This window comes from Callithrix jacchus, chromosome 2 (genome assembly GCF_049354715.1).
Source record: "Callithrix jacchus isolate 240 chromosome 2, calJac240_pri, whole genome shotgun sequence".
Taxonomy (NCBI): Eukaryota; Metazoa; Chordata; class Mammalia; order Primates; family Cebidae; genus Callithrix; species Callithrix jacchus.
Window position 1 is genome coordinate 97,788,284 of NC_133503.1, and position 19,127 is coordinate 97,807,410.

General features: G+C 39.2%; 1 protein-coding gene, 1 long non-coding RNA gene and 1 other non-coding gene across 5 annotated transcripts in view; 1 reads left to right on the forward strand and 2 right to left on the reverse strand.

Annotated features, from left to right (window-relative positions):
- Positions 1 to 16,484, forward strand: part of EPB41L4A (erythrocyte membrane protein band 4.1 like 4A) — a 274,144-nt gene extending 257,660 nt beyond the window's left edge. For 2 of the 3 annotated variants that reach the window (XM_008991698.5, XM_078365056.1), the window contains 5 exons: positions 8,117 to 8,164; positions 8,726 to 8,794; positions 9,948 to 10,058; positions 10,215 to 10,296; positions 14,053 to 16,484. In XM_008991698.5, coding sequence (XP_008989946.1) covers positions 8,117 to 8,164; positions 8,726 to 8,794; positions 9,948 to 10,058; positions 10,215 to 10,296; positions 14,053 to 14,181 — 439 coding nt within the window. In that variant the 3' untranslated portion in view covers positions 14,182 to 16,484. Of the gene's footprint in view, positions 1 to 8,116; positions 8,165 to 8,725; positions 8,840 to 9,947; positions 10,059 to 10,214; positions 10,297 to 14,052 lie in introns of all 3 variants that reach the window. The other variant, XR_004739723.3, reaches the window with a different exon arrangement.
- Positions 14,315 to 18,306, reverse strand: LOC118151424 (uncharacterized). Its single transcript, XR_013532173.1, has 4 exons — positions 18,181 to 18,306; positions 17,816 to 17,945; positions 17,330 to 17,402; positions 14,315 to 16,962 (listed from the first exon to the last, which is right to left on the reverse strand). It is a non-coding gene; the product is annotated as an uncharacterized LOC118151424 (long non-coding RNA).
- On the reverse strand, positions 17,491 to 17,623 carry LOC118151941 (small nucleolar RNA SNORA13). The gene has a single exon (XR_004740333.1). It is a non-coding gene; the product is annotated as a small nucleolar RNA SNORA13 (small nucleolar RNA).
- Positions 18,307 to 19,127: the final 821 nt, after the last annotated feature.

The window sequence follows — 19,127 nt, forward strand, 5'->3', positions numbered from 1 at the left end:
ATAAGCCCCTTGTGATCATGATGTATTTTCCTTTTTGTATGTTGTTGGATTCTATTTGGCATTCATTATCTTGTTAAGATTTTTTTTGTGAAAAATTAATATGTAATTTTCCTGTAATGTCAGGTTTTTGGTAAAAAGATTATACTGGTCATTTAAAATAATTTGAGAAGCATTCCTTCTTCCTGTATTTTCTGAATGAGTTAATATAAAAGCATTTTTTTTCTTTCTTAAATATATAATTCACCAGTGAAACAGTCTCTGCCTGGAATTTTCTTTGTAGAAGGTTTTAAATTACAAATTCTGTAATTTATTATTTTGGCAGCTATTGAGATATTCATATATTATACTTATGTGTAAGTTTTGGTAATTTACGCTTTTAAAATAATTTGTTCATTTTTATCTAAGTTGTCAAATCTTTCAGCTTAAATTGGTTTATAATTCTTCATGTGCTCTTAACATCTGTAATATCGGTTGTGATATCACCACTTTGATTCCTGATGTTGGTGATTTGTGTTTTCTCTTCATTTTTTAAAATGTATGTTTTTTTTTCAGAGAACCAATTTTAGATTTTGTTGCGTTTTCTTTGCTGTTTGTCTGTTTTTTGACTTTCACTTTTTAGTATTCTTTTTATTTATTTTGTGTTTTACTTGCTCTTCTCTTTTTTATCTTCTTAGGATGACATTTATTTTAAACCTTTCCACTTTTCCAGTATAAGCATCAATTTATAAATTTCCCTTTAAGCCTTGCTTTAACTATATCTCACGTATTTTTGACATTGTTTTTATTATCATGCAGTTAAAAATAATTTTTATCCTGTTTGTTTTCTCATGGCATTTTTAGTTGTGTGTTGTTTAATTTCCAAATATTTCAGGATTTACTACAGATCTCATTAATATTCTAATTTAATTCCATTATGGTTTAAAAAAAAAGTCTGAACAATTTTAATCCCTTGAAATTTATTGAGACTTGTTTTAAGGTCTAGCCTATGGTCTTTAATGATGAATAATCTGTGGACTCAGGAAGAATGAAGAGTCTCAGTTACTGAGGGTCAATAGATGTAGTTAGCTGATAGTGTTCCGATTGTGTCTTTATTTCTTTATCTACTTTTCAAGTAGTCATTGAGAGATGGATGTTAAAATCTCCAACAGTGATTGTGAATTTGTTTTTCCCTTGAATTCTTTTAATTTAAAAGTTATTTTGAAGCTCTGGTGTTAGGGGTATACATGTGTGTTTTTTTTTTCCTTCCTGATGAACTGATGAACTTTTATTCTGGTAATATTCCTTTCTCTGTGTCTACCACACATGCACACATGTAAATTCTACCATACCTTCTACATATTTACTGTTTGCATAGTATATCCTTTTAATCCTTTTACTTTAAGCCTAATTATGTCTTTATACTTAAAGTATACCTCTTGTAAACAGTGTACAGTTGATCTTTTGTCGTTGTTGTTTTTAAATCTAGCCCGACAATCCCTGCCTTTTAAGTTGAATGTTTAGCCTGCTGGCAGTTAACATAATTATTAATAGTTTGGGATTTAAATCTGCCTCTTTTTGTTTTTTTCTGGTTTATTATGTTTGTTTTTTCTTGGTTTGTTCCTCCCTTCCTACTTTGTGTGAATTTAGTATTTTTTGATACTCCGTTCTACATTATCTATTGATGTCTTAGGTATACTTTTATTATTTTTTATTTATTGCTTTCTCTCTATAAGTCTGATTCATATCAGTATGCTTCCTTAACTTATCACACTCTAAGATTAAGATTGTAACATTTTATTTAAAATTTAGAAACATTGGGAAAATACAGCCCCACTTATCCCTGCCTTTCTTTTGTGCTATCCTCATATATTTTATTTTTGCATGTTAGAAGCCTCATATTAAAATGTTAATGTATCTTTGCTTAAACAGTGAGTTTTTATATAAAGGAATTAGGAGGAAAAACCTTATTGTTACCATGGTGGGAAGAATAATGACCTCTGAAATAAGTCCATGTTTTAATCTCCATAATGTGTGACTATGTGACACTAGATGGCAGAGAGGAGTTAAGATTGCAGGTGGAATTAGGGCTGTTGTTAATCAGTTGACCCTCAGCCAGGGAGATTATCCTGGATTATCCAAGTAGGCCCACAGTAATCATAAGTTTCTTAAAAGTGGAAGAAGAGGTGACAGAAGAGGTGTTTGAATTGAAATGGACTCAACCTGCTGTTGCTAGCTTTGAAAATAGAGGAAAGGGCCTTGAACAAATACATGTGGGCAGCTGTGGAAGTTGGAAACCACAAGAAAATGAATTTTCCCTTGAGTCTCCAGAAGGGAATGCAGCAGTGCCAACACCTTGATTTTTAGTCCAATAGGACCTGTGTTAGATTTCTCATTTGATACAGCCCAAGTGCAATTAAAGTAGAAAAATATATATATTTGTGTGGAGAGTAGTTCACTTAGAATTGCTGGTGGGGCATGGTGGCTCACACCTGTAATCCCAGCACTTTGGGAGGCCGAGGCGGTCAGATCACCTGAGGTCAGGAGTTCAAGACCAACTTGGCCAACATGGTGAAACCCTGTTTCTACTAAAAATACAAACATTAGCTGGGTATGGTGGCAGGCACCTATATTCCCAGCTACTTGGGAGGCTGAAGCAGGAAAATCTTGAACCCGGGAGGTGGAAGTTGCAGTGAGCCAAAATCACGCCATTGTACTCCAGGCCAGACAACAGGAGCAAAATTCCTTCTCAACAAGAACAGCAAAAGAACTTGCTCTGGTTGGTAAAAAGCAGAATGAGAAAGAGGAAGAAAGGAAGCAGGAAAGCAATTAGAAAACTTGCAGTGGTCCGGGTGAGATGGTTTTAGCTCAGAAAAGATGGTGGTGATGGAATGAAGAGAAGCAGATGAATATACATTTTGGAAGTAAAGCTGACATATTTGTAGTATGAAGGGAATTATGGATGACATTGAGTTTCTGAGCTGATCCGCTGAGTGGGTAGCATGCTGTTTTACTGAGATGAGAAGGGATAGGTCAGGAACGTGTTACAGGGAGAGAATCAAGATTTCTGTTAGATTTGAGATGACAAGTAGGCAATTAATGAAAATGTCAACTGGGCAACTGAATAAAAAAGTGTTATAACTCTTAAGGATGATGGATTACTTCATATAGCACAAACTGGGCTCTGTCCTTTGAGTTATGACTGTTAAAAACCTGAGATTTATTGACAGTTAATAAAATATCTGCTGGGTACTGTTGTTTGCATTCTGGATCTTGAGCTTATTATCTGATCCCCAGGAGCTTCCTTCCCTACAACATTGATGGCACCATGCGCTTAGGATTTTGCTGAGCATTGAGTGAGGTCATGCCTGTGTCAGAATAAATACATTGGCAGTTACTTCTATTAGCAAGTTCCCCCAGGTCTTAGATCTTCTCTAGAAACACTGCAGGTATTTGATTGTGTTTTTCCTTGAGATGAGGAGGTGGTGAGAAATGGAGAGAGTAGAGTAAGCCAATTCACAAAAAGTCCTTAATGACTAGAATTTGGTTGTGTGAGAATTTAGGAACCACTGCAGCTTTCTTTAAAAGTGGAAACATGAGCTGGGCATGGTGGCTTGTGTAGTCCCAGATACTTGGGAGGCTGAGGAGGGATCATCACTTGAGGCCAGGAGTTCAAGGTAAGTCTGGGAGACATAGTGAGACCCCATCTCTTAGAAAAAAATGGAAACATGGCTAGGGCAGTGTTCAAGGAAAGCAATTAAAATTATTCTTAAGATGTGCATGCGCACGCACACAACACACACACACACACACACACCTTCAGATATATACAGAATGCAGAAAATGTATTAAAACATATGTACTATATACAAATATGTATATTTGGCATTTCAGATGTACAGTAAACCACTGATGTCTCCATTACTCCCAAATTCTTAAATTCCTGCTGCAGTATATATAAATTATCTATTAAGGATCAGAATGTTATGATACATTATTATTTATTTGTGAGTGTTTAACTCCTAATAAATAGCTAGAAAATCCAGTTCATTATTAAATACCAGAGACACAGAGTAGTATAAAATACAAAACCCTTTTCTCCTAAAAACGTTAAGCTGAAATATGATTAGATCTCGTCTGGTAAAACTTTACGAAGTACAGTTCTATTAATACATTTTTAAGCTACAGTTTATCACTAGGAAAAAAGCTTTGTTCAACCTGCTATTCTACATGGGTGAACCTTTCTTTACTCAGTGGGATATTTGGAAGACGTTAAAGCCCAAACAATAGTTTTGGTAAGGTCAAACGTGGGTGCAAGAGAAGGCTCGGGCTCCCTCTGGTGGTGATAACGTCATACTATTTTGTTGAAAAGTACTGATATGTATGTGGAAGATGAGGCTGCCAGGGTGATATTCTCAGTTACACACAAAATATGTAAGTCTGGTGTATTAGGTGAAGATACAACATGAATCCCCACCCCCAACCCGGAAGTGACTCCTGAGCGATCTTCAGCAGCTAGGTTGTTCATCTCAGTGGCTTCCTGAGGTTTCTTTGATTTGGAGGGGGAGGGAGAAGAGTAAGACATCTCTTAATTAGATTTATTTTGCAGGAATGTGACAAAGAATGACTGAGATATTTGTTAGGTTCTCTGAATTCCTTAAATAAAGATGTTTTGTAAACTTACATATTTTCAACTCTAAATTTCCTTTCAGAGGGATGGTCAGTATAAAAATGGACAAAAAAAAAAGTAAAATACTGCCATATTTTTTAGTATAAATTAAAAACATGTTAAATATATTATTGGATAATATATTGCCCATATTATATTTTTTAGATAATATAGTTGAGTTTGGGGGATATATAAAATGATTATATGCAGTGATGGAGTTTAAGTCCTTTGCAGATTTATGATATGTTATTTTTATTTTAGGGTTTTGGAATAAAGGAAGATGATTTGTGAATGATATCTCATCAAACTAATTTCTCTAATTAATTTAAAATCAAATATTTGTCTGTGGAGGAGGGATGTTTTTGAAAAATACTGGAGTAATACTGGGCTGCATGTTTATTTTCTATATATGAAGTACCTATGGACAACTCAGGGTTCTTTTTCCTTTCTTTATGAATTTACTTGGAGAGTTTAAGTAAAACATCTGCATAATTAAGCACCTCAAATTAAGAAAACTGCTGAAATTCCACAGCTTTCTAAATCCACATAACAGTGAGCTGCAGATCATGAATTCATCCTAAATTATTGATTAAATGTGTGCAGATGCAAGCATAAAAATAATACATTCCTCATTAACATGCAGCTTGTGTTGACATTTGTGAAATCACAGGTGGTCTAGCAATCAGAGGAAATTCACATTTTTTAAGCTTTGGGACTTTTCTTTGTCTTAAAACTGTTTGAAACTCCTGGCATGTCAGAACTTAGTTTAGTTAAAAATATGACTGTTCTGGTGCTATAGAACTTCAAGATAAAGACTAAACTCCTAAATCTTTTAGAACCAATGTTTATGGCTAGAAGGACTGATGATCTCATTCTGATTAAGATAACATTTCTCTAATTCTTCTGAGACGGGAATGAAAACACTCTTTTTTTTCCTGATAATTAAGAAATTCTCCTGGCTTAAAAAAATCAGAAAATATAGAAAAGCATAAATAAGAAAATAAAATTACCTACAATACCAGCACTCAGAATAGCCACTGTTATCATGTTATCAGTTTTGTATGTATTGTTCATACATTATATTATCACCATCTTTCACTACTAAGTCTGATATCATATGTCACCATCTCTCACTACTAGGCCTGATATCATGGGGTGTATGTCCTCCTGGCCCCTCATAATGTTTCTCATTCTCCCCCTGTCTGCCCTAAAAGCATTCACCTTCGAATTTGCATGTCCTCAGATGATACTACTCACTACTTCTCGTAGTTGTCATCAGCTGCACCCTGGGTCATTTTCCTCATTCTTTTAAGATTTAGTTCCTGCTTTACTGTCTCTCTCTCCAGCCCTATTTCATTACTCACATAATGGATCTTTACAATAACGTGGCTTCCACCACCCAGCCATTGCCACTTAATTCCAAAGTCATACCCTTGATCAGTGGTTTTCAACTGGGGGCAGTTTTGCTTCCCGGGGGACATTGTCTACAGACATTTTTGGCTGTCACACTGTGGGGTGGGGGTGGGGTTACTACTGGCAGCTAGTGGGTAGAAGCCACAGGTGCTACTGATCATCCTACAATGCACAGGACAGCCTCCTACAACACAGAATTAGTATGGAAAATGTCACTAGGGCCAAGGGTGGGAAACCCTGTTGTAACTAGAAGACAGCTGGTATGCACACTGTCATACCTTCCTGAAATAAGAATAATTATCAGTAGAGTAGCTTCCTAACCTAGATATTATCAGACTCTTGGTTGACTGTGAGAAGTAGATCCTGGGATATAGTCACAGCTGAACCATCATTCTGTGTTAATATTAGCACCTTGTCTGACAGTATCATTTAATGGGGTTAACATATTATCTAGCAAATCAGACCAACCAAATGTAGGAAAGGCAGAGTCCATACAGGATACCACAGAAACAGTTTCTATGATTTTTTTAAAAACATACAATTTTTTTTTGAGACAGGGTCTCCTTCTGTTACCCAGGCTGGAGTACAGTGGTGTGATCTTGGCTTACTGCAACCTCCACTCCCAGGTTCAGGGATTCTTGTGCCTCAGCCTCCCAAGCAGCTGGAATTACAGGCATGCACCACCATACCCAGCTAATTTTTTGTATTTTTAGTAGAGACGGGTTTTGCCATGTTGGCCAGGCTGGTCTTGAACTCCTGACCTCAAGTGATCCACCCCTTCAACCCCCCAAAGTGCTGGGATTACAGGCTTGAGCCACCAAACCACATCTAATCTTATTCTTATAACAAACAACATCTACATTTAACAAACCATATTTGGTCTGACACCAAGATTTCATCCCTTTTTTCCTTTCATATTTTGTCTCATCCTGAGTTGATTAAAAGGTCTTTATAGACAAATCATTTTTTTCCCCTGCACAAAGGAAAAACCATTTGGTCAATTCAGTGGCTGGAAACTAGCTTAGTGTATTCTGTGGGTTTAGAAGGCCTTACCAGAATACCTTAGTGGTGCCCTTATGAATGGAGAAAAATGAAAGCATTGATGATATCATATTCTGAAAGCAATATTGAACCCCAAAATGCTAATACAAATTAATCACATAAAATTCCATAGGATCATTGGCTTTTAATTGTTAACTGTTCTTTCTTTTGGCCAATTGCTAGATCTCTGTTCTCTTCCAGGGACTGATGAAAGCTTATTTTCTCACTATGAAGAACAATCATGTGCCAACAATTGCAGCAATAATACATAGAGTTCTAGTATTCATTGCTACCATGGGAGTAATAATTGATATTACAGAGAGTACAAACAACTTGAATGCTGACTTTGAATTTTTCATTCTAGGCAGTTAAAGACAGTGGTATAATATCTACTCACATACTTCTTGGAGAAAAGATTGTAGAGTCAGTAGTTAGGGATAGAGAAGGGCATAAATAGGGATGAAGAAGGGCATAAAGACCACAGATAGGTTCTAGCATTTGCTGGCCTAAGTTTTGTTGCAGAAATGCAACACCAGATGTAACATGAAAGATGGGTCATTGGTACAGTTTGCCATCTGAGTCGTCCCACCAGTTGCTTTTTCCTTGTGATGGTTGCTTCTCCTAGGTAATCACAGATCATGTTGGGGCTTTTTAGAATCAGGATGAGTTCTTCTTTTACCATTACTTGTAAATATCTGGAAGGATCAGAAACAGAAGCCCTGAATCATTCTTCATTGTATAGGTACCACTGGAGGGGGAAAGCATATGGCCCTGCAGTTCTGAGTTCTTTTATTAAATGAAGCTCGGTTATGACTGAGTTTTATGATTTTCCTTCAGCAGCAGTAGCAGCTGGTGTCTTTATACTAATGATCACAATAGCTCTCTCTCTCCAGTCTTTCCTTGTCTGATCTCAGCTGGCAAATAAGAACTTCACAGTCTGAAAACTATTAAAGTTAGTTATTAGGTTGTGAAATGAAGGATGTTTGCAGAGATGAGTGTTGTTTTCTCCATTTGTAGGAGAAGCCCTGATATCCAAGCAAAAGAAGAGTTATGGAAGCACATTCAGTAAGTAATAGTTTTTCTTTCTCATTGTTTTAAAACCCATGTAGTTTTAATGCAGTTACAAGAAAGACCCTGGTACTGAGAGGCTGCCTCAATGTGAAGCCTGCCCAAGTCATTGCCACCATGTGTGGCAGGCACATGGAGCACATGATGGTGGTGCCTTACCATATCAACAGCCTATGTACAGGCAGCCCGGACACCTCCTCGTCCAGGGTCATTTAGTCTCACCTCTAAATGCACCTCAAACAGGCCACTGATTTACAAATAAATACCAAGGAAAACAAATCCAGAAGAAAAAAGACACCCACCACAGGGAGAGAAGCAGCTCTTTTGCAGAAGAATTCAAAGACAGCAAAGAGCTACAGAAAAGGTTTTACCCCTCCTGTTTTTCCTTAAAATACATTTTTAGTTTTTAAATCTTTGCTTCTGGCTTATTTTTTTATTAGTTTTACTAATACTGTTTTGGGACAAGATTAGAAAGGGAAAACTCACCTGCCAATTGTGAAAGATACTGGCATTTATACCCGCACCACAATTATCATTTTCTTGCTTATTCCTTTGTAGAAAGGAACTTGTGGATCCATCTGGATTGTCAGAAGAACAATTAAAAGAGATTCCGTACACTAAAATAGAGTGAGTGCCTTTGAAAATCTCCTCACAAAAGCTTGATTAGTGCTTGTGAGTAATCCATACTAATTCTTCAATTGTGTTCCAGGTAGTGCTTTGTCTTTACATTTTAACCAAAATTAGGTGACAGTAGTAAAAGAGGTAGAAAAGGGTACAATAAAGCTACTTATTCTACACTGTAATCACTATCATCTCTTTTTAGCCACCTATTTGTACATGGTAGGTACAAGGGAGCTTTTCCTGATTAATGTCAGTTTTAAAATAAATTCTTTTCTGAGATACTCATTGATGGTTTTTATCCATTATTTTACACTAAGATAATTATGTTGACTATAAAACTCTCATATGAGCCCAGTCCAATCCTTGGCATAGAGGCAGCACATTGAACAGGCTTCATGAAAGCACAGCAAGAGTCTTTAATCACCAGCATAAGAGGAACCGTACCTGTTGACCGTTTGCTGCCTTGCCAGAACTTGGTTAAGAGAAAGTGAGTGCCTGCTTTGTTTCCCTTCTGCAGCTCATGCTGCTTTCCCACCACAGTTAAATAGCAGGTTGGTATACCCCAGCCACCCTCTGTGCCCATCTTTAAGTCAAAGATTAGAATTCTTCTTTTAATTATTAAGGTATAACCAACAAAAGTTGTGTATGTTTACAGTGTACAATGTGATTGATATATGTATACATTGTGAAATGCTGAAATCAAGCTAATATATCACATACTTTTTTTTTTATGAAAAGAACATTTAAGGTCTACTTTCTTAGCAATTTTCAAGTAAAGACTGAATTCTTAATGTTAGTAGCTAGGACAGTGAACCAACTTTTTCCACTAGGAATGCCATTTTGTCTGCATTATACATTTTTGTTTCTTCCACACTACTAAAAAGAATTCTACTGTGAGGAATAATTTCATTTAAAATTGGGTGGTTAAAAAATATACATAGACACATACTACAAAGAGCTTCATTTTCACATATACTCCAGGGAGCACTTTTCTTGTGAAATTTAAGTCACTCAGGCTTTCAAAGCCCAGAGGAGTCAAATTTTTTTTTAAATTCTGAAAGTTGTTATTCTTTTGCTACTTCAGTATTAAGGCAGAACTCCTAATTTTCCTCTTTTGACTTTGGGCGTTTTTTCCCATGTTTCTTGGTTGCTTGTTCAGGACACAAGGTGACCCAATCCGCATCAGACATTCTCATTCGCCACGAAGTTACCGCCAGTATCGCAGGTCCCAGTGTTCAGATGGGGAGCGATCAGTTCTCTCGGAAGTGAAGTAAGTGGGCAGGCTCTTGGCTGCAGAACAGTGCAGTCTAAATAACTTTCTTTGCTCAAGGCAATGTTTTCTATCTACACTGTAGTCGTCTTCCAACTTAATTTCTGATTCTAGGTTATTGTTCTAGTCACTAATTCTAAAACTCATTTTCTGCAGTTCAAAAACGGATCTTGTGCCACCACTTCCGGTGACCCGTTCTTCAGATGCTCAGGGTTCTGGGGATGCTACAGTTCATCAGGTTAGTATTAGTAAGGTTTGAAGAAGATACTGTGTTGATGACAATTTTGAGAAGCATTTTGTGCTTTGGAGAGTTCCTTTGGGGAAGTAGGGCAGGCAATGAATCTTTATTGTCATTCAGAGATTCTGTATTTTAAAAGAATATGTAGTAATCATAGGAGGAGGAGTGCATGATTAAGAACCTTGGCACGATCTGAGAAGAGTTAGGAATAAGAGGTAGAGGAAGTGGGGCAGAGCTGAGGATAACAAAGATTGTAAGATCATTTGGAGCCAGAATAAAGAAACAATTGTTTCACTAATTAAAAAGCAACAATAACAACAGTTATTTTGAGCCAGAGAAACAAAGAGAAAGTGATAAACTCACAATGTTAACTGACAGCAGACAGAAGAATTACTCAAGTCCTGTTTTATTTCTGTCTTCTCCATCACAATTACTTTAATTCTGGAAATGTTTTTAAAATGTAAAAAGGAATTCAGACAGAACACCTGGCTGCCTAAACAAAATCACTTTAACATTTAGCTGAATGTGATAATCAGGGGAGAACTGTAGCAAACATAGTTCAGGAAGGGTTTGATACCACCTGTCATGTCATATTTTTTAATAAGATGGGAAAAAATGTGGGCTAAGACAATGGGATAGATTTATGTTTCATTAAACAACTACTTTCAAACTCTAAAAACAAAGTTGATGTTTCTGATAGATCAGGGTCAGCCCATTGTTCGTTTGCAGTTTTCAGTGGTTTGTGCTGTGGTTTTCAGTGTTCTTTGAATCATGGATCCTTTGGAACAGCCAGTTGTCTACTGACTGTCTCCCCATAAAAATGTATGTAAGCACATATACAGCTTTTGGACCACCTAAGAAGCCTGACACCAGCAGTATCTATCATGTGGCCCTTTTCATTTTTATCAATGACTAGAGCAAGACCTGTGTTAATTGAGGTTAGGTTCCCTAGATTCTGAAATGGAGATCTACATGCAGGAAACTTGTGGGTAAGTGCCCCACGGGATGGACACTTGTTGGAGAAAAAGTGAAAGATGGGTTTGGGCAGAGGCAAGAGCTGATCCCACAGGGAGCTCTAGTGCTGAGATGGCCTGTAATCCCAGCTGCTTGGTAGGCTGAGGCAGGAGAATCGCTTAAACCCAGGAAGTGGAGATTGTGCTGAGCTGAGATGGTGCCACTGCTAGAGCCTGGGTGACAGTGATACATCTTAAAAAAAAAAAAAAAAAGAAGCAAAGCAGAAGATAAGTATTTTCTTATGCATCCTACCTTGAGACTAGGGGGCTGACCCTTTACACATTCATTCACCCCATAGCAGTCACTGGGTAAGGGATGTTTTGGGAGAGGGGTTCTCTTCAGCTGAGGGCAGTTCCTGGGGAGGGGCTCAGTTTTGAGCTACATGGCAGGCAATACTCGCAGCAGCTGGAGAATGAATACCTCAGTCTAGAATGGAGATCTGAGAGGTAAACACAGCTTCTACTACAGTCTGCCTAATATTTGATGAGATCAACCTGGGAGAGCTAGACAATTGGTTTAAAGTTGACAGTACTTTTTCAAAATTATATTCATGATTAAGTTTAGGCTTTCCATTCTGACTGGAATCATTTGTGTTTCTTCTCTGCGTACTACTTGTGTGACTTTAATATTGCTAAACTTCCAAGCCTCTATTTTTATACAGTGTAGACAACCTACCTCCTAGGGTCATTGTGATGATTAATAAGCAGTTGTCTTTCAGTATTTTTTTGTCTTAAATTTTAGTTGGTTTCAATACAAGAGGTAATTTTTATTTCCACTCAGGAATTAAAACACTTACACACATTCTAAGCTGGAACAATAGCCTTCACTTTGCAGCACACAAGAACAACTCACATGTATCTTCTGATCAATGGCACTGATTCTAAACCTGTCTCCAGGAAATGTGATTTTGGATTCAGTAAATATCCAGTGAGCCTATCTAAGGAGTGTCAAGCACTGGTCTGAGAGGTCAGCAAACCATGGCCTAAGGGCCAAATCTATTCTGCTGCCTGTCTTTGTACAGCTCAGAAGTCAGTAAAAGGTTTTTACACCTTTTAAAGTTGTAAAACCCTTTAAGGGTTGTTTAAAAGCAAAACAGTAACAAGTGACACAGACAGGATGTAGTTTACAGTCTGGCTCTTTGTAAAAGAGTGTGATGACCCTAGCCTAGAAGTGTAGGCATAGAAGTAAACAGGTAAAACAAATAGAAGTATGCATTATGAAGAAGCAAAAGCATGAGCTAGAGAAGCAGCAAAATGACTTCACTACATATTTAGGGTGGTCAGAGGCCATCTCAGAAAGTGGCATTTAAAGCTGAGACCTGGCAGGTGAGAAGGAGCCAGCCATTGAGTGGGTGGAAGGCTGAGTAATCAGAGGGAGGAACATGGGGAAAATGCTGACTCTGGAGAGGGCCTGGGTATTTGAGGACCTGAAAGACCAACATGGACTGAGCATGAGGGGAAAGGCGGATAACACAAGGCCTTAAAGGCTGCAGGAAGAGTTTGGATCTTACTGTTTTATTCCAAGTGCTAAAAAGAATCTACTCATTGGCTGCCATTCGGAGAAGGGGCTGGAGTGACCAATGGAAGCTGGAGGGTTGCATTTCCTAATGCAACTTTTAGTTCTAATTTCCACTGCAATGCCACCAGAGTTCTGGCAGTGATGTGCTCTACACCTCACTTTGCCTTTTTATGCAAAGGCTGCTAAGAGTTGGGAAGAATAGCAACTTAATTTAAGGTCTGCAGAGCAGATTCAATCCCAAACAAACTTACAACATAGTATTTATTTCAGGTCCTCTCCTAGCACTGTTTCTGGTTATTCTGTTGTATTCTTCTCTCATATGCACTGGTGTCCTCTTCCCACTTCTGACTATCTAGAAATATTCCATCCCAAATAGACTGATTCATACATCCCATGTTGGGCAGAATAGTTATTCCTTCAGTGGTTTTTTGAATGTCAGTAAAACAAATTAAGCCAGCCATAGAAGAGATTAAAGATAACTGCATTTTTAAAAGGTGATTATTTTTTTTTTGTTGAGCTCAAACAAATCTCAAAATAGATTGGGACAGTGTAGCCCATTATTTGTGGGAATATACATTTGGGGAAGGAAATTGCTAGCCTGATATACTGACAATGTTAGGCCATCATTTGGAGGTAAGGGCAGGGGGGTTTAGCATAAAAGGGAGCAGTTTTTAGTGTCATTCTCAGAGCCTCCACTTATGGCTGTCTGTGTAAGACCTATTTTTTACAAAGTAGTGGATGGTGGTGCCCAGCCTCTGGTAACTCAGCCGCCATTTCTCCCTTTGAGCCAAGAGTGATAGGAACTCCCAAGACATTGTTTCATTCATTGACTACTGAAAATGTAATCAGGAGATTATAAATTGCCTTCAACTCTCCATCATTATCCTGTTTGTAAAAGTGGGAAAGTTGAGAGCCTGGTTTGGGAATTATTAACAAAAATAATGACACTGATTTGGGTGAATTATGCCTAATATTCATGAACGAAATCACTATGCATGTCAATGTCAGACTTTGTATATTAAACAAATATTAAATACTTTTATTTTGCACAATTAACTGTTTAGAGGGAACATTTATTGGATAGCTTTTGGTATTATGAAACTTTTCAATTTTACAAATCGGTTTCTTAAGCAGCTTGGTTTCTGATGCAATTAAAATACTTCACTTGGCTGTTTTCTTCTGAATCTTTCTGTGTTTTTCAAATATATTTTATTTTTATTTTAGAGAAGAAATGGGTCTAAAGATAGCCTGATGGAAGAAAAATCTCAGACACCTGCAAGCAACCTGGCTGGAAAACACACAGCAAAAACAATAAAAACTATCCAAGCTTCCCGCCTCAAGACAGAGACCTGATCATGACGACAGGTCAAGGATGGTGTGGGAAGGTTGTGTGAACCACTGGTTCTTCTGAAACTGTGAACTACTTTAATTCAAATCTCAGACCTGCAAGTATTTCTTCAGCATAAGAAAATACATATCTTTTCCCTTTTTCTTTTTTGAGATGTATCACTCTGTTGCCGACTAGAGTGCAGTGGCGCTATCTCAGCTTAGCACAATCTCAGTTTCCTGGGTTTAAGCAATTCTCCTGCCTTACCCTACTGAGCAGTTGGGATTACTGGTGTGTGCCACAACACCCAGCTAATTCTTTTGGTTTTTAGTAGAGGTAGGATTTTGCCATGTTGGCCAGGCTGCTCTCAAACTCCTGACCTCATGATCTGCCTGCCTGGGCCTCCCAAAGTGCTGAGATTTTAGGCATGGTTTAACACAATACAGTTATGCTGAAGGGCCATTTTGTTTTAACTGGAATAAGGATTTTTTAAACAATTCACTTGAAACCACATTTTCCTTTTTGGAACAGGAAAGCAGTCATTCATTTCTGAGTATCATGTGTCTGTGTCCACAACCAAGACCAGATGCATCTGATGAATGCTCTGGAATTCTGGACTGCAGCTAGCCTGCTGTGCAATAGGATAAGTGGAAGTCCTCCCACCTCTGGGTTGGTTCTCAGCTAGCACCCAGGTGCAGAAGTACTGAGGCATCACTTTTAGACTGCAGATATTTTTATTCATATATTCTTTATAATACTGTATTTTGTGGTGTTAAGTTCCACCAGTTATTTACAAATGATGTAAAAAGCTTTAAGTGTTGTTAATTTGCAAGTGTTCTTGTCCTGTGTTTTCAGAAGTCTAAGTGGATTTCAGTTGATGTCTCACCCCAAACCTCAAATGGCCCATCCACCTTGCTTGGTCATCTAACTCACCTGCTCTCCTCTATTTTGGACCTTTCCTCCCCACAGATGATTTTACAGGGAAAATACTTAGGCAGGACCCTCTTACATGTCCCCCTTACCACATACAATTCTCTCCACAGCTGCCAGCAGCCCTAACCTTTTTGTTTCTCTACCTGTGCTTCGGATGCCATCTCTTCCAACCTTTTCAGCATCTCTCCTCCTCCTCCTATATTAATGTATTCAATCATTCTCTCAGCTAGATCCTTGATACTTGGTTTTAAATTTAAGACTAAGATTTAAACAAAACTCTCTTTCACAACCAGAAATCCCCCTCTAGCAACTATGACTTTCCTCTCACTCTTGAGCCAATTTTCTTGCAAGAAAAAATTCCAAGTCATTGCCCTCATTCATCTAATCCCTATCTTAAGCTATCTCTAATACAGATTCTTTCCCACTACTCCATTCAACCACTGTGTCACTTAATCCCAGGGAGAATGTTGGACATTCTTTTGCTGCTTTAATGTAATCCTACTTTGTTCTTATCACTGGCCATCCTTTCTAGCTCCATGCTTTACCTTGCTGTTAATTAGTGGACTTTCTCAAACTTCACACCTTAGGCCCTCTTCCTCTACCCTGTACAGATCTCATTTATACCCATAGCCTTAAGTTTTATTTGTGTAGTTTAGACAAGAGTAATGTTCTACTGCAAAAAGACCACTTGTATTTCTCAAAGGTAATTCAACTGTTTAAATGCTGCTCCCCAGCTGGATCTAGGGTCATTATGCTCATCAGTGTGCAAGCTTGACACGTAGCAGTTAGGGACACCTCCACTAGTTGGCTCTGTCATCAAACCCTCAACCACCTTATTTCACTAGTCCAAGCTGGTCATCTCACCTAGACAACAGTAAGCAACTTAGTTCAACTACCTTTTCTTGCAAATCTAATTTCCCACCATGGATTTATCCTGCTTTATTTAATAAAGCCAGAGGGAGACTGAAGTGGTCTGGCTTCTTTACCTACCTCTTCAGCCTCATTTTGGAAGACTCCCACCTCCCTTAATAACCCTATTATGAACCTCATTAAGCACTCAATTGTAAAACAGGGTACTGAAGAGGGAAAGCAACCAAAACTGTCACAGGTGTAAGTGGACTTATGGTCATCTTTTTTTCTAGCCCAAGCCTGTGTATATGTCATTCCCTCAATTTTGCCTCGTGACAAAAATGACACATACCTTTAATCTCAACTCTGCTCTCTCAGGATTCCCTAAGAACATCCTATCATGGAACTCATCTCACAGTGGAAGTTTTACATTTGTGATGACATTCCCTTCATTCTGCTGTTTTCAAAGGGAAGAACTGTGTTGTGCTCATCATCGTGTTCTAAGCTATTAGTACAGTCCTTTTAATAAATTTTTTGAATACCTGAATACACTATTTACTGTTTCCTGCAAAGTGAAGGCAAAAGATAGGCCAACGTTAAGTGTACAATCTAGTTGGAGAAAAAAATACATGCATTGAGTGCAGTAAAGCACACCTGTGACCTAGAAATCAGCCAGTCTAGTTCTAGCCATAATTTTTCAGCCACTGGAAGGTGTACATTTCTCTTTGGGCCAAACACAAGCTATTGTTAAGGCTATTAATTATGGCTGACAGCAGTGAATCAGTATTGAAAAAAAGAACCACCCCTTGTAACTTTTTAGAAATAGCTGTTTTCTGGCAGTTTATCACTCAAAACACAAATCTCAAAGTGTATTAATATATTTATTCATATCCTCACTGTCTTAAATGTCTATTTATGAACTCCAGCAGGCAATTATGGCAGTACTCCTCAGACTCCTCGAAATTTTAAATCATCCGAGCAACTCCTGTGAAGATCAAATTTTCAAACTCCTCACGAAGGATATCCTAAGAGAAAAAATAAAGTACTCAATTCGACGGCAAATATTTTTGTGTTACATTTTAATCAAGAACTTGGTAATTAATATGCCTGCGATTTGACAAGGTTTTTAAAAACTCAATTACTACACACAAAAATTTCAAGAGATCGAGAATACCACTACTATGCATATTCATTTCCCTGGGCTTCTCAGGAAGTATCAGCAAAACCTTCCCAAAATAAGCTGCGGAGCCTGTCCCATTTGCTAACTTCACTGTAGCTACAGACAGCAACACTACGAATAAACCGCTAACGTTAATACTCACTAGAGAAGGCACCCATTTAAAAAGTGATAAAAATTCCCACTACAAAGTGTTTTGTGACACATCACTCTACCTTTAGGCCACCTTTGTGTTCCCAGATGGTATTCAGCTAGCAGCAGTCTACACTTCAGGCATCCATCTTACACCTGAACAAAAATTAAAACTGGTTAAGAGAAACCATACACCTACGGCCGGCAGGGTCAAGATCACGACGCGTGTAAACGTAAAAGCATTAACTGTTACTTATGCAGCTCCTACACCAAAGATACCAAATTTAAGGGCAGGAAAAGGCTGCAAAGCGTTTCATTTACGCCTTTTTTGACACCACATTCACTAGTTTCCAAAGTGAATGGGCAACACAAAGGCTACCTGACATCGCGTGGTCAGCTTTTATGGCATAAGGTTGCTGACTGGCTGACGGTAATCTTCTGTAACAGCCTAAAAACGAACAATACATTTCGGAGAAATTTTCTCACAATTTAAAACCTGACTTAGTAATGAAAACTTAAATGTAATGCGTTTTAGATGGCGACTGGTCTGCACCAAAGTGAAAACTCACCCGCAGGGTAGGTGATCACTCCCGCCGAGTACCGCACCTGGAAACAGCTGTAACCAGGCACTCTGCTTTTAAGCTACTTTGCACGGGGGCAGGGCAGGCATAAAGGCAGTTATCCGGCAAGGCCTTTTCACTAATGAAAATAAAACGTCGCTTATATAAAACTCCATGGCATACAGTCGAGGATTCTAAACTCAAATCCACTAAGCTCCCCGTTTCCAAGCAAGGGGATGCGGAAACGCAGGCCTGAGGCCGCCTCAGGCGCTCCCGAGATCCCCCCGAAACGTAGCCAAGGCTAGGCCGCTGCCCTCCACGCGTTCACCGCCCGGGACACTTCGGACACAGTCCAGCTGCCGCAGACGCCTCACCAGGCTCAGGGTGGCCGCGTTACCCCGCCCGGCGCCACAGCGTGAGAGGCCACCCGGCCACAGCTACGCGCCATCCCAGGGATCCCCGCACAGCACCACACCAGCACAGCACCAAAGCGAAGAAAGATCGCGCTGCCCTCCCACAATGCTTTTCTACAAGTGGAAGGACCCACTGTCCAAGGGCGCGGGGGAAAAAGCGGACTGTACCATCGGCCACTGCACTCCCGCGAGACGCCGTCGTGTGGCCAGAGGGAGAAGTGCCAGTAAGGGGCCGAGGGACGTGTCACCAAGGGAAAGAGGGCCCGGGAGCCTGGGTTCTCAGCCAGAGTCAACTCTACGGTTGTGTGACCAGTTCTGTCCATGGAGGAAGTTTTATCAAGTTATCCGGATTCCTCATTCCGCCGCCCCTGCCAGGGTCAAGAGCATATGGTCAGTGCTGGCAGCTGAAGGAGCCCAAAGGACTTTAGACCGCGTGTTTTGGGACCCGACAGAATTTATGTCTCCATCTGAGAAGAGTAGGGTCATCCATTCAAAAGATATTTAGTAAGGACTTACTGTGCTCCAGGCCCCGGCCTGAGTACCTGGGAAGCAGGTGTGGATGAGCCAGGCAAGGTTCCTGTGGTACATTCCACTTGAGTGAGAAGGTCACTGACCAGGTGAGCCCGGATGCTGAAATTCCACAACATAAATTGCCAGGAAGGCTGCAAAAAAGGGTCATTCCATAGAGCAGCGCTGTCCAATGGAAACAGTGTGAGTCATGAATGTAATTTTCAATTTTCCAATTGCCACATCGAATGTAAAAAGAGGTCCGGGCATGGTGGCTCATGCCTGTAATCCCAGCACTTTGGGAGGCTGAGGTGGGTGATCACCTGAGGTCAGGAGTTGGAGACCAGCCTGGCCAACATGTCGAAACCCTGTCTCTACGAAAATACAAAAATTAGCCGGGC